Source organism: Nyctereutes procyonoides, unplaced genomic scaffold, assembly GCF_905146905.1.
Source record: "Nyctereutes procyonoides isolate TBG_1078 unplaced genomic scaffold, NYPRO_anot_genome, whole genome shotgun sequence".
Lineage (NCBI taxonomy): Eukaryota > Metazoa > Chordata > Mammalia > Carnivora > Canidae > Nyctereutes > Nyctereutes procyonoides.
The window spans coordinates 8,040,853-8,052,997 of record NW_026575128.1 but is presented as its reverse complement, the minus strand read 5'-3'; the positions used below and the strand labels follow the sequence as shown (position 1 = coordinate 8,052,997).

The window sequence follows — 12,145 nt, the reverse complement described above, 5'->3', positions numbered from 1 at the left end:
CCGCTCACTTACACACGCAGCCTGGCTTCTTAGCCGACCACTGGTTATTCTTTTGGCACGTGATTGCCTTCTGGCCCACCAGCTCGAAGGCGGGCTGGCACTCAAACTTGAGCGTGTCGCCGTGGCGGAACCGGGAGCCTTCCCTCCGGCCATAGGCGGGGATGCCGGGGTCGCCGCAGCTGCCCTGCTCGATCTCTGCAAGACATGAAGGGGAGAAAACAGAGACAAAGGTGACTGCCCGCCTTCCGGGGAGCTGGGGGTCCGCGTCCCGGGTCTGCGGCGCCTCTGTCCTGGCCGGGGCCCAGGGCGGCCCGGGGGGACCTCCCACGAGCACTTGTGCCACGGCCCGTTCACAACCGCATCCCGGGTGGACGGGCCTTCTGGCCGGCAGACACCTGAGCCTGCTGGGTGCACGCAGCATCTGGGGGGTGTGGGCGCTGCACCCCGCGGAGCTGGGTCCCTGGGCTCTGGGACACTCCCGTCCCAGGAGTGAGCAGAGCTCGGCGCGGAGCTCCCTGGCCTCGGCTCCATCCTGAGCGGCCAAGGGGAGTGGGAACGAGGCGGCTTCATGCCTGCCGTGCCCCCGCCGAGATCACGCGAGGCTCCACATTCGCTGCCTCCCGCCAGGGAGGCGCGTTCACAAAGCTTTCCCTAAACTCTGAGATGGCAAAGCGCCCCGAGCGGCTCACCGACAGGCTTTTACAGTTCGCTGGGTTCAGCCGTGTGGGTTGCACACGGAGTGGGTTCCCCGGGACAGCCCGGCCTCAGGTGACATTCAGCGGGGCCCTGGACGCGTCGGGAGAGGCCTCTGTCCTGGCTGGGCCCCGGGTGTCCCTTGGAGTCACCTCCACTGCCAGCAGCCTGTGCTTGGTGCTGTGACAGGGGAAGGGGGGCCAGGGGCGCCAGGGGACGGGAGGGGGTAGGGAGAAGAGGGCAGGAGCTGTCTGCGGGGAGGGAGGGGAGGCAGGGACGGGGGGGGGCGGGGACGGGCGGCTAGGGGCCCGTGACGTGGAGAGGAGGCAGCCGGAGCAGTCGGGGAGCCTGCTGGGTGCCTTCCCGGATGTGGGCCCCGGGGGCCCTGCCTCTGCTGCAGACACGACTGTGGGCCCCGGGCGGCAGGTGCGTGAGCCCAGCAGCCGAGATCCCGCAGGAGCCGTCCTACCACCACCCGCGGGCTCTGTGGGGCGCCCGGGCTGCCCAGCACTGCCCTGTGCCGACACACTCGTCACCGCCGTGCCCCCTGAACATTGGGGCCTGCAGCACTCCGCCGGGCTGGGACAAGGCATTCATTCCCTGGCTGGGGGTGTGCGAGTGTGTGAGCATGTGAGTGCGAGTGTAAGCGTGAGTGTGCGAGGGAGTGTGAGGGAGTGTATGAGTGAGAGCAAGTGTGAATGTGAGTGTGAGCGAATATATGAGCACAAGTGTGAGTGTGAGCAAGTGTGAGTTTGTGAGCCAGTGTGTGAGCGCAAGTGAGTGTGAGCGTGAGTATGTGAGTGTGTGTGAGCATGAGTGTGTGACCATGAGCCAGTGTGTGACCGTGAGTGTGGATGTGTGAGCATGTGAGTGCAAGTGTGAGTGCAAGTGTGAGTGCAAGTGTGAGTGCAAGTGTGAGCGAGCGTGTGAGCGAGTGGGAGCGAGTGTGTGTGTGCGAGTGTGTGAGCGCGAGTGTGAGCACGTGAGCGTGTGCGCGTGCGGAGCATCCGGAAGGAGCCTGTGACTCAAATTTGGAGGGTGAGGCTGCGGGGAGCAGGCCCGAGCCCAGGGCTCCGGGGCACCGACTGAGGACGCAGGCGAGGCCCCACTTCCCGGGGGGAGCAAGCTGGCGAGAGCCCGGCCCACAGGGAAGGACGCTCGGGGCCCTGTGAGCGGCTCCCGCCTCAGCCCCCAGCGTCAGCGCGTCAAGTGTTGGTGCTTTGACGACGGAGGTTCCGCACAATCTCAACCGTGGCGGGGGGGGGGGGGGGGGACGACAGAGGAGCAGGGAGAGACAGCAGGAGGCCCCGGGCCGGGCCTGGTGTGCACGGGGCCGACAGGGCAGGGTGGGCAGCGGCCGCATGGGGCTTACGTCCCAGGGCAGAGTCCAGCGCGGGGGCACACTGGGGGCTCCGCTCACAGGTGATACGAGCGGCGGGACCGAGGATGTAATGGCCCCGGACGGGGCGGTATCGGCCCCAGACAGGGTCAGGGACACGGGATGGGCCAGGGCCTAAGGCCCTGGGCAGCACAGATTTGGAGGAGGAGGGATTCAGGAAGGAGCTCCCCAGCCCCAGACACGGCGGGGAGCAGCTGGGGGGCTGACACGGGTCGGTGGGAGGAGGTCCCCGCGGGTGCTTGGGGTGCAGAGGGCGCACAGGCGATGGGGACGGGGACGGGGATGCGGGGAGCCGGACACGTGCAGGGAAGATGCTGTGCAGACGCAAAGAAGGAGAAGCCCCGCGGCGTCACGGAGCGTGGCGGACCTGAGGTGGAGGGAGGCGGATTTAGGAAGCTCAACCATGCTTGAAGCGAGGGAAGGAGGCGGACAGATGCCCGGATGCCCAGATGCCTAGAGCGAATGGTCAGCCGCAGCCCCGGAGCACGGCGGGTGACAGCCGAGGCCCAGGGCCAGGGCCACCAGGGGCTCGCTGGGCCTTCAGGGAGACGCGGGGGGGGGGGGGGCACGGGCCCTATGGTTCAGTGGGGGGGGGGGCGCGGCCCTCTTGTCTGCCGACAGACGGGGCCTGGCCCTAGGGGGGCCAGGCAGGACGGGAAGGACTGAGGCCTCGGCCGGGGCGCCGGCACCGGGGCCACGAGGGCGCAGGGGACACAGTTGGGCACAGCTGCTCAGGGCCCTGGGCCTGTCCCCCAAGCCCTCGGGGGCTGGGCGTGGATGCGAGGAAGGGGCTGGGGGGGGATGGGGGCCAGGGGTGGCTTGGGAGGAAGCAGGAGCCAAGGGTGTGGCAGGGGCTCGGCTACGGGGGAGGGAGCCGGGGGGGGAGATGGAGGGGCCAAGGGAGGGTGAGGCACGGCGGGCTGGAGGCCGGACCTCAGAGGTGCTGGGGTGCAGTCAGGGGGTGCAGGTGCTGAGGACAGTGAGTTCCAGCAGGGGATTGGCAGGACCTGGGGACGGTGACAGGAGGGCAAGACCCGGACCTGGGCAAGCGTGAGGGTGGGGTAAGGGCACCGGGCAGGTCGGGCCCAGCTGCTGTCCCTGGAGAGCGCTCCCAGCTCCCGGCTCTTGGGGCTCAGGGGTGGGGGTGGGGGCGGCCTCAGGGGGAGGCAGGGCTGGGGCAGCCCCAGCAAAGGGGCAAAGGCACCGGAGCGGGTGTGCGGGGCCGCAGCAGGGCTGGGGCGGGGGCTTGGGGTTCTCAGCCCCCCGGAGGCTGGGGGCTCTGTCCCTCCCTCCATCCATTCCTCCATCCGTCCCTCCGTCCCTCTCCCTACCGCCAAGCAGCCGCCCGCAGACCTAGGGGGCTGCTTCCGAGATGCCCGGGCTTCCGCCCGTGACCAGCCTCCGTCCCCTCCTGGGTTTTCCACTTTCCGATTCCAAATAGGACTCCCGCCCTGGGCGGAGGGGCCCCTTGGTTTCTCGTCCGTCTTTCCTTCTCGGTGCTCTGTGCTCGCCGCCTTCTAGAGGGACCGACGCGGCCTCGGGGTCACTGCCCCCAGCGCTGGGGGCACAGCATGGGGAGGAGGACAGGGACCGGGGCCTTGTGGGCCCATACGGTGCCGGGCATGAAGGACACAGCGACCCCCCAGCTCCGTCCACCCAGCACGGCGAGGCTTCACGATGACCGTGCGGCTCGGGCAGCGAACGCGAGTGCAGATCCTGTGCCCACGCCACGCTCAGCAGCACGTGGGGCTCTTCGGCCAGGCTGACGGCGGGGGCGGCGCTGGAAGCAGGGGCTCGGGCCGGGGCGCACCTGACAGGGCACCTCCCGCCCTGAGGCCCCTGACCCCCTCAGGCCGGCTCCCCGGTGGCCGTGGGGAGGAACCAATGAGGCACCGATGAGGCTCTAGATCTGCCCGTGGCACGACCAGGAGGCCTCGGGCACACCTGCCATGCTCCCGGGGCTCGTGTCGTCGTCAGCAGGATGGAAACGGTGCTCGCGCCGCATCACAGGGCGCTGGGGCTCAATGGTGAGATCCGTGTGGGCTCGGAGGCCGCGGGCCCTCGAAGGCCTTTGTCTGCACAACCAGGGGCAGCGTCTACGCAGGTCCGGCGGCCCAGGCCCACTGCCCACCGGCCCCGCTCCTTGCAAGCAACAGGCATGTCCTCGGAGCTCCAGACAACCCTGGCGGTGGGTGCCGGGACCCCGTGGCCCACATCTGTGTCTCGGCGGTCGCAAGTCTCCCTGCAAGGCCTTCACGACGCTGACGGAGCCGGGTGGGGGGGGGGGTGACGTTCTCTCTGGCCTGTCTTATTCCTCCAGGAGCTGGTCGGGGACGTGGGGGCCGGGGCGCACCTCCGAGCCATGTGCAGCTCCCCACCCCGGAGCTGGCTGTCGGCTCCGTGGATGTCCGGGCAGACCGTCCTGCCGGGTTTCTCCTCCACGTCGTCACGCCGGTCGCCGCTGCTGCACGGGCGGCCTGCTGACCCTGCCGACCTGACAGCGCGGCCTCCTGTGCCGTCGCCCCCGCCCGGGGCCGGCCAGACCAGGATGCAGCCCAGCTCCCCCCAGAGCGGGCTTCCGACACCCGCCTCTCACGGACCCTGGCTCCTGGCGCCAAGCGGGCTTCACGGGGCTCACGGAGACACAGTGCGCGTGCTGGGAGCTCTGGGCGCCTCCTGGCTTCCTTTGCCTCGGGCGCAGGGGCCGCTCAGCTCCCGGGGATGCAGGAGGCGGCACGGGCGTCCCGAGCACAGCAGGCTCAATGCTGGAAGTGGTCACGTGCACGAGGCAAAGGAAGGATCCGGAAAGGGAGGGAGCCGGCGACGCCCGTCCGTGGCTCGTGGCCTTCCTTCCGGCCCGTGCAAGGCCGAGGCTGCTGGAAGCTCAGTGCGCCTTCCGCGGAGTGGAGCTCGGCCATCCTCCTGCGTGCATTGGCCCTCCTGCCCCCACGCTGTCCTCTCGGGGACGTCTGGCCAGCTGCTGGGCAGCCGCTGTGCCAGCCTCAGCCTCCGACGCCCGCTCCTCCAGGAAGCCTCCCCGGATGCCCTCCAGCCGGCTTAGCCCCCTCCCCGGTACCTCCCCAGCTTCCTGCGCGTTCCCGACTCTACTGAACGCCGGCTGAGACTTAGGTGGAGGCACAGACTGTCTTCCTGTCCTTGGGGCCCCAGCGTCCCAAATGGGGGACCACGCACGTGCCCCGTCCTCGGCACCACGCACGAGGCTCTGGGACAACGAGGACCACGGGTGCCCTCCCCTGGGCGTCCTCCCTGCACCTTGTCTGACCCGCCCGCGTATCTACGGGGCCAGGGGCCCGGCTCCTTTGTCCCCCGTGCCGGCCAAATCCCCCGACTCTGCCTTCGGCTGCCGGATTCCAGGCTCTGAGTCAGGAGGCGAGGAGACTCCCAGATTGATGCTAAAACTTGTTAGCAAGTTGTATGTAATTTTATAATGTTTCTGGTAAGTGCTAATTGCCTGTTCCTTAAATATTTCTTGTTCTACTGGGAAGCAAAGCAATTGCAACTATGAATGCATTTCCTACAGCTGGCTGCCCCCTCGGAGGGGGCTGGATTTCCAGGCTCCGGGAGCTCAGGCTTTGAGGGCGCCGGAGCTGCCTCCCCGACCCTGACCTGCGACTGTGACATGCAGGACGGGGAGCATTTCTAGACAAAGGACCCCCTCGTTCTCCCACCCCGGGGCTCAGGCTTCTAGTGAGGGGAGGGGTGGCCCAGCAGTGCCAGCTGCCAACCCCGAGGAGGCCAGGGCAGACAACCGTGGGGCCGGGAGTCCCTGGAGGGGAGGCAGGGGTCCCTGGGGGCAGGCTCTGCCCACGGATGCCTCATGCCTGTGCGACGTGAGATGGCAGGTACCCGCCACCCCCGCCCCCTGCCCCCCAGACACTGGGCAGAGGGACCCGAGGCTTCAGGCCGGGCTGTAGGCTGGGAGGGGAGCTGCAGGCCAAGGGAAGCAGATGAGGGATGGGGCTGTTCACGGAGCACATCCCAGCTGCCTGCCGGAATCGGGATTCACTACAGGAGCCCTGGGATGGCCCCTGAGGGTAGCTTATTAGCCCCTCTTCACAGGTGAGAACACCCGGGTCGGGGACGTGAAGGGGGAATGCCCGGGATTAGGGACGTGGAGGGGGGATGCGGAGGGGGGACGTGGAGGGATGGATTAGGGATGCGGAGGGGAGGGGGGATGTGGAAGGGGGACGCGGAGGGGGGACGCCCAGGATTAGGGATGCGGAGGGAGGCGCCCGGGATTAGGGACTGGGGGGGCGCCCAGGATTAGGGACATGGAGGGGGGACTCTTGGGATTAGGGATGCGAAGGGGGGACGCCCGGGATTAGGGATGTGGAGGGGGGCGCCCACGATTAGGGACAAGGAGGGGGGATGCCCAGGATTAGGGACGCAGAGGGGGCGCCCGGGATTAGGGACACAGAGGGGGGCGCCCAGGATTAGGGACGCGGAGGGGGGACGCCTGGGATTAGGGATGTGGAGGGGGGCGCCCACGATTAGGGACAAGGAGGGGGGACGGCCAGGATTAGGGACGCAGAGGGGGGCGCCCGGGATTAGGGACACAGAGGGGGGCACCCAGGATTAGGGACGCGGAGGAGGGACGCCTGGGATTAGGGACACGGAGGGGGGACGCCCAGGGTTAGGGACGCAGAGGGGGGCGCCCGGGATTAGGGACATGGAGGGGGGACGCCCAGGATAGGGACGCGGAGGGGGGACGCCCAGGATTAGGGACACAGAGGGGGGCGCCCAGGATTAGGGATGCAGAGGGGGGACACCCGGGATTAGGGACGCGGAGGGGGACGCCCGGGATTAGGGACGCAGAGCAGGGATGCCTCGGATTAGGGACATGGAGGAGGAACGCCCAGGATTAGGGATGCAGAGGGGGGACACCCGGAATTAGGGATGTGGATGGGGAACACCCAGGATTAGGGACGTGGAGGGGGAATGCCCAGGATTAGGGATGTGGATGGGGGACGCCCAAGATTAGGAATGCAGAGGGGGGAAAGTCCAGGATTAGGGACGTGGAGAGGGGATGCCCGGGATTAGGGACACGGAAGGGGAACACCCGGGATTAGGGATACAGAGAGGGGACACCTGGGATTAGGGACGTGGAGGGGGAATGCCCGGGATTAGGGATGCAGAGTGGGGACACCCGGGATTAGGGACGTGGAGGGGGGATGCCCGGGATTAGGGATGTGGAGGCAGATCAGGGACATGGAGGCTGGAACACCCAGGATTAGGGATGGAGAGCCTGGCTAAGAGCACACACAGGGCCGGGGAGGCCCCAAGGACACCCGGTCTGTTGGACTGAGGCCCGGGGGCCGTGGAGGGTCCAGGCGGGTGAGGCTGGGAGGCTGCAGGATGGCGGCGTGACTGTTGTGTAGGAAGTCGTCCCGCGTGAATCGAGCGCTCCTGTACCTGCGCTGGCTCGGCCTGCAGGCCTGACGTGGACACGCTGTGCGTCCGCCGAGGGGGGTCACGGGAGCCGCAGCGCGGCTGGATGGACCCGGGAGCTCAGCGTGGACGGTGCTGAGTCCCCAACTCACCCGGTGAGGTGCTCACCTCCTCTGTGGCTAGAGCTGGAGACGGGGCCTCTACGGCCCCTTGAGCCGTCAGGTGGGGTCACATCCACAGGATCCGGGTCCTTGCGAGAGGCGCCTCCAGGAGCTCATGCTCCGTGTCTCCCGGGGCCAGCGCCCAGGCCGGGCAGCACAGCGGGAAGGCGGCCACGTGCAGCGAGCGCGCAGACAGCGAGGCGGCCACACCCTGGTCGTGCAGCTCTGGCCTTCCGAACCCCCACAGAACGGATTCCTGCCCTGGCTCCTGGCCCATGGGACCGTGTCATGCGGCCTGTGGGGATTCACGACGTACGAAAACACCAAACCCCAGCTGCCGGGCACTTGGAACCCAGGCTCGCGCCCGCTTCCTGGGGCACAGATTTGGCTTCTACGGGCTTTTCCAAGGAACTGAAATTCTGCGACCCTCGTGGCCTCTGCAGCCAAAGGGACACGGAGTGGAATCCCAGGTCCCACGGGTCCTGGCCCTGATGTGACGCAGGCGGGACGTCCTCCCTCTGAGGTCAGGTCCCCCCGACCAGAGGAGCAGCCGTGGGCCAGCCGGGACCCGCATGCGGCCGGCAGCTTCTCCACCCACGGCTCAAGCTGTGACGCCGGGTCCCAAGCAGGCTTGCGGGGACCAAGGGGGATGACAGGAGGGACGGGGCAGTCCCTGGGGCCACCCAAGCCACGGGACTCCGTGGGAAACCCTTGAGAAAATGGGAATGAAGCTTCCGGCACATGACGGGCGCTCAGCGGTCCATCCTCTTGTCCTCCGGTGACATCGTGCCAGACGTGACCGAGCCCGCTTCCCACCCGATGGCCCCTCACATACACGGACACAGCTCCCCCTGCGGGAACACTTGCAGGGTCTCTCCACCATCCCCCCGGCTTGGCCTCGGCCCCCAACGAAGCCCACCCCCGACGCCCTGGGTAACCTCTAGGTGCTGACTCTGAGCCCACCTCCCCCACCCAGGTGACTCGGCTGCGAGCTCCCCTGTGGGTCACCGCGCAGACTGCAGTGACGTCGCCCCATCCCAGCTGCGCTATCGACGTCTCATGCGCGCCTCTGATAAAATATGGGCAGACTAGGGGCTTGGGGTGGCACCCAGACCTCCGGGCACGTTTGGGGCTGAGCATCCAGAGGACCTCGGATGTGGGGGAGACGCCTGGGGCCCCGAGTCCAAGCCCTTCCCTGCCCCCCAGTAGCGCGCGTCAGAGCTCGGCCCTGAACCCAGGTGTCCGGCCGCCACGTGCTGACCCGATGCGTCCGCGCTTGCCCTGCACCCACACCGTCACATCCGAGCACCCTGGACCCTCACCGAGGCCCCATGACCCGGGTGCACGTGAACAGAGTCCCAGAGAGGCCTGCGGTCGCCCCCGTGCCCCCTGCCGATCAGCCTCCCCCGGCAAGACCCTTGTGCAGCCGGTCTTCTAGTCGCCTCGCGGCCGGTTACCGGGCCTCCTCCCGGTGCAGGAGCAGGGGCCCCCTCCCCGCTGCCCGGGCCTCCGGGAGCCGCCGCGCCTTCTCGACTCCAGGCTGGCCTTCCCGGGGGGGCCTCTGCAGAGGCCGCTCGAGGGCCGCCTGCCCCCATGTCCGAGCTCCCGCGGGCTGCGTGCCACGAGTGTACGTTACCCGTAGCTCCTCCCATGTGTCCTGCATCACCGCCAGGTGCGGGCCGTCGCCAGGGCTCAGAGCTGATGCGTCTGCCCCAGCGCCCGGCCTGCTCACCCGATGCCCAGGGGACGCCTTCTGTCCCCGTCGCTGCAGACACCGGCATCAGCAGTCATCAGCAACCGGCAGTCGGGAAGCCCGTGGAAGGCTGGGGGGCATCTGCTGGGCCCGGGGCTCTCTGCTCCCTGGACGCTCGCCCCCCGACATCTGGGGCACCCTCCTTTGATCCCCCTCAGGCCACCAGCGGTGCACATCCTTTGGCTGCCCCGCGCTCGGTCACTCAGCGCTGCGACACCCACGCGCAGTGGCTGGGGAAGCTCCCAAAGCTGATGGGGGGCTTTAAAGGTCGCCACAAGCCAGGTATAGATGCAGATATAAGCATGTACGTGCCTGGTGCTGCACGGCCTGCACCTCAATCCCAGGAAACCCCCCAAACCAGCCGGGGGGATCTGCCGGCCGACGGAGGCTGAGGCTCGGACACCTGAGCAACGTGCCTACAGGGGGCGGGGGGCCAGGAAGCCGGCGTGGGGCACGGTCGGGATTCGAACCCAGGGCCAGGGGGCCCCACGTGCGCACCTCGAGCCGGACTCCGGAGTGAGCGTGTCAGGTCCCCCAGCAGTTACCTTCATACGAGGCCTTGAATCCCAGGGAGCTGCCACTGCCGTCGGTTTGGAAGAGGAGCCACATTTGATGGTTGGTGCTGACGATGAGGTCTGGGACCGAGGTGCCCGTGAGGCTGTCGGGAGACAAAGCGTTAGAGGCATGACCCCCCCCCCACGGTGCAGAAGCCCGGCCCTCGCCCCCCGGGGCCCCACGGCTCATGCGCAGGGGCTGGGACCCTCACTGCTGCCCACTCCGGCCACGGGCAGGGCCTAGGGCGACCTGGGCTCGCTAGCCGGGCATCTGTGCCCTGGCCCTGCTGCCGGGGGGTATAATGAGGGCCGTCTACACCCCGGCTATCCGGGGCCGCCCGCATGGACCGCCGCAGGGACATGGAACCCTTCCTCCTAGGGAGCCGTGCCCCTCCTTTCCCCGCGGAAACACACGCTCTCACACACTAAGCTACACTTAGCGTCCTGCCCGCACCCTGGGGCCACGTCCTCTCCGAAGAACAGAGTTCAAGCACGGCGAGGGCGGATTCGGCTCATGTTTACCCGACACCTTCCAAGCGGGTGGTTTTCCATCCGTTACCTCTAGGGACCCTGTTAGCCCAGGGAGGGAGGGACTGCGTTGCCCCCACTGCACAGGCAGGAAGACAAGGGTGCGGAATGGGCCGCGGCCTCCCCGAGGTCAGCGCGAGGGGCAGTGGCATGGCCGGGGTCCGAGGCTGGGGCGGGGAGGCTGGGCCTCCCGTCGCTTCTGGGACTGGATGCATCACCCCAGTGCTGCGGACGGCGGGACTGGATAGGGGGGTCTCGCTCTCTGCTCCAATCCGGGGTCCCCGAGCTTGGGGGGGGCTGCGGGGTACGAGCGCCAGGGGCTGGGGCGGATCCTGCAGCCAGTAAGGATGGATGGAGGCCCAGCTGGGCCGGCTCTTGCTCCGGGACCAGATGCATGTGACCCAGTCACGGCCACGAAGGAGGCCAAACACTCGGCGTGTTTCCCCGGAGTCGGGGGCTGACGCTGACCTCACGGCCCCGAGGGCGGGGGAGAGCCCGGGCGGCACAGGCTGTTGCTCATGGGACCCGCTGTGAGCCCCACGGCCCCGAGCCCCGAGCTCTGTCATTTTGTGTTAAGCGACGAGACGGTGGCGAGGGGGCGTTTCCAGCTCTGCGGCTGCTGGGTGCCCTCTGTGGCCGAGCTCACCGGGATGCTTGTCCCGGGAGGACCCGGAGCCAGGATCCGGGCCTCCTCTCTCTTTTTTTTTTAATTTAATTTAAATTTTTATTTTTTATTTTCTTAATTTTTGGATCCGGGCCTTCTGAGCACAGTGAGCTGCTGTGCCACACGGGCCGGTGAGCGAGGGAGGAGGGCGCTCGCGTCCCGTGCCCGCTGGCCTGGGCTGCGGAGGACGCGTCACCGTGGCCTCGTCCCGGTTCCGGGGGCACAGCCTTAGGGGCCGTCACCGTCTCAGCCGCTGGACTCAACAAAGCGGGCGGCCCTTCCCCGCGCGGAGCGGCCTCGTCCCGTCAGCCAACGGCCCGCAGGGCAGCCTCCTCCGGGGTCCAGAGCCCGCGGGCCTTCGCCCTCATCAACCATCCCGGTCCCCGGTTTGCAGACTCGCTGCAGGTCTCGGGGCCTGCGCGTCCCCATCGGCAAGGGAACCGACGCCTCACAGCAAACCCCTGGCTGTCACACGCAGACCCGACCGGCTCCGTTTTCCTGGAGGATCCGGGTTAACGCGGCGGCGCAGGCCGCAGGGAGGACGCTCACAGGTGCGCGGCCTGGTCCGTGGGCCAGGGAGGTTCTGTGTCGCCGCCGTGGCAGTGGGTCACCTCGTGCGTCATGTAACTGCCCCGACGGGCTCTCCTCTGACAGGTGCGGGGAGGCGGGGACGTGCCCAGGGCGGCAGGGCCCCGGCACGAGGCAGCGGGGACCCAAGAGCCATTGGTCTTCGGCATGAACAGCGGAGGGCGCTGGCCCGGGGCCGCAGGCGGGGAGTGTAGGGCACGGGCCGTCGTCCTGCATGAAGCGGGAGCAAGGCCCCTACGGCCACTACCCGGCCGGGCCACCCTGGGCCTGACCCCACCCGCTAAGTGGGGGTAACACCATGAGACCCCTGATGTGGACGGTCCCCCACCGGGCGCATGGGCACATGGTCGACATGGGGTATCAGTGAGGCCTGCCCCCCCCGTCCCCCCGACCTGG

At 68.3% G+C, this 12,145-nt stretch overlaps 1 protein-coding gene across 1 annotated transcript in view; it reads right to left on the bottom strand.

The window, feature by feature from the left end:
* Window positions 1–12,145, bottom strand: part of CSMD2 (CUB and Sushi multiple domains 2) — a 437,017-nt gene that overhangs the window by 214,720 nt on the left and 210,152 nt on the right. Inside the window, 2 exon segments of the mRNA XM_055341473.1 lie at window positions 13–195; window positions 9,961–10,073. Coding sequence (XP_055197448.1) covers window positions 13–195; window positions 9,961–10,073 — 296 coding nt within the window.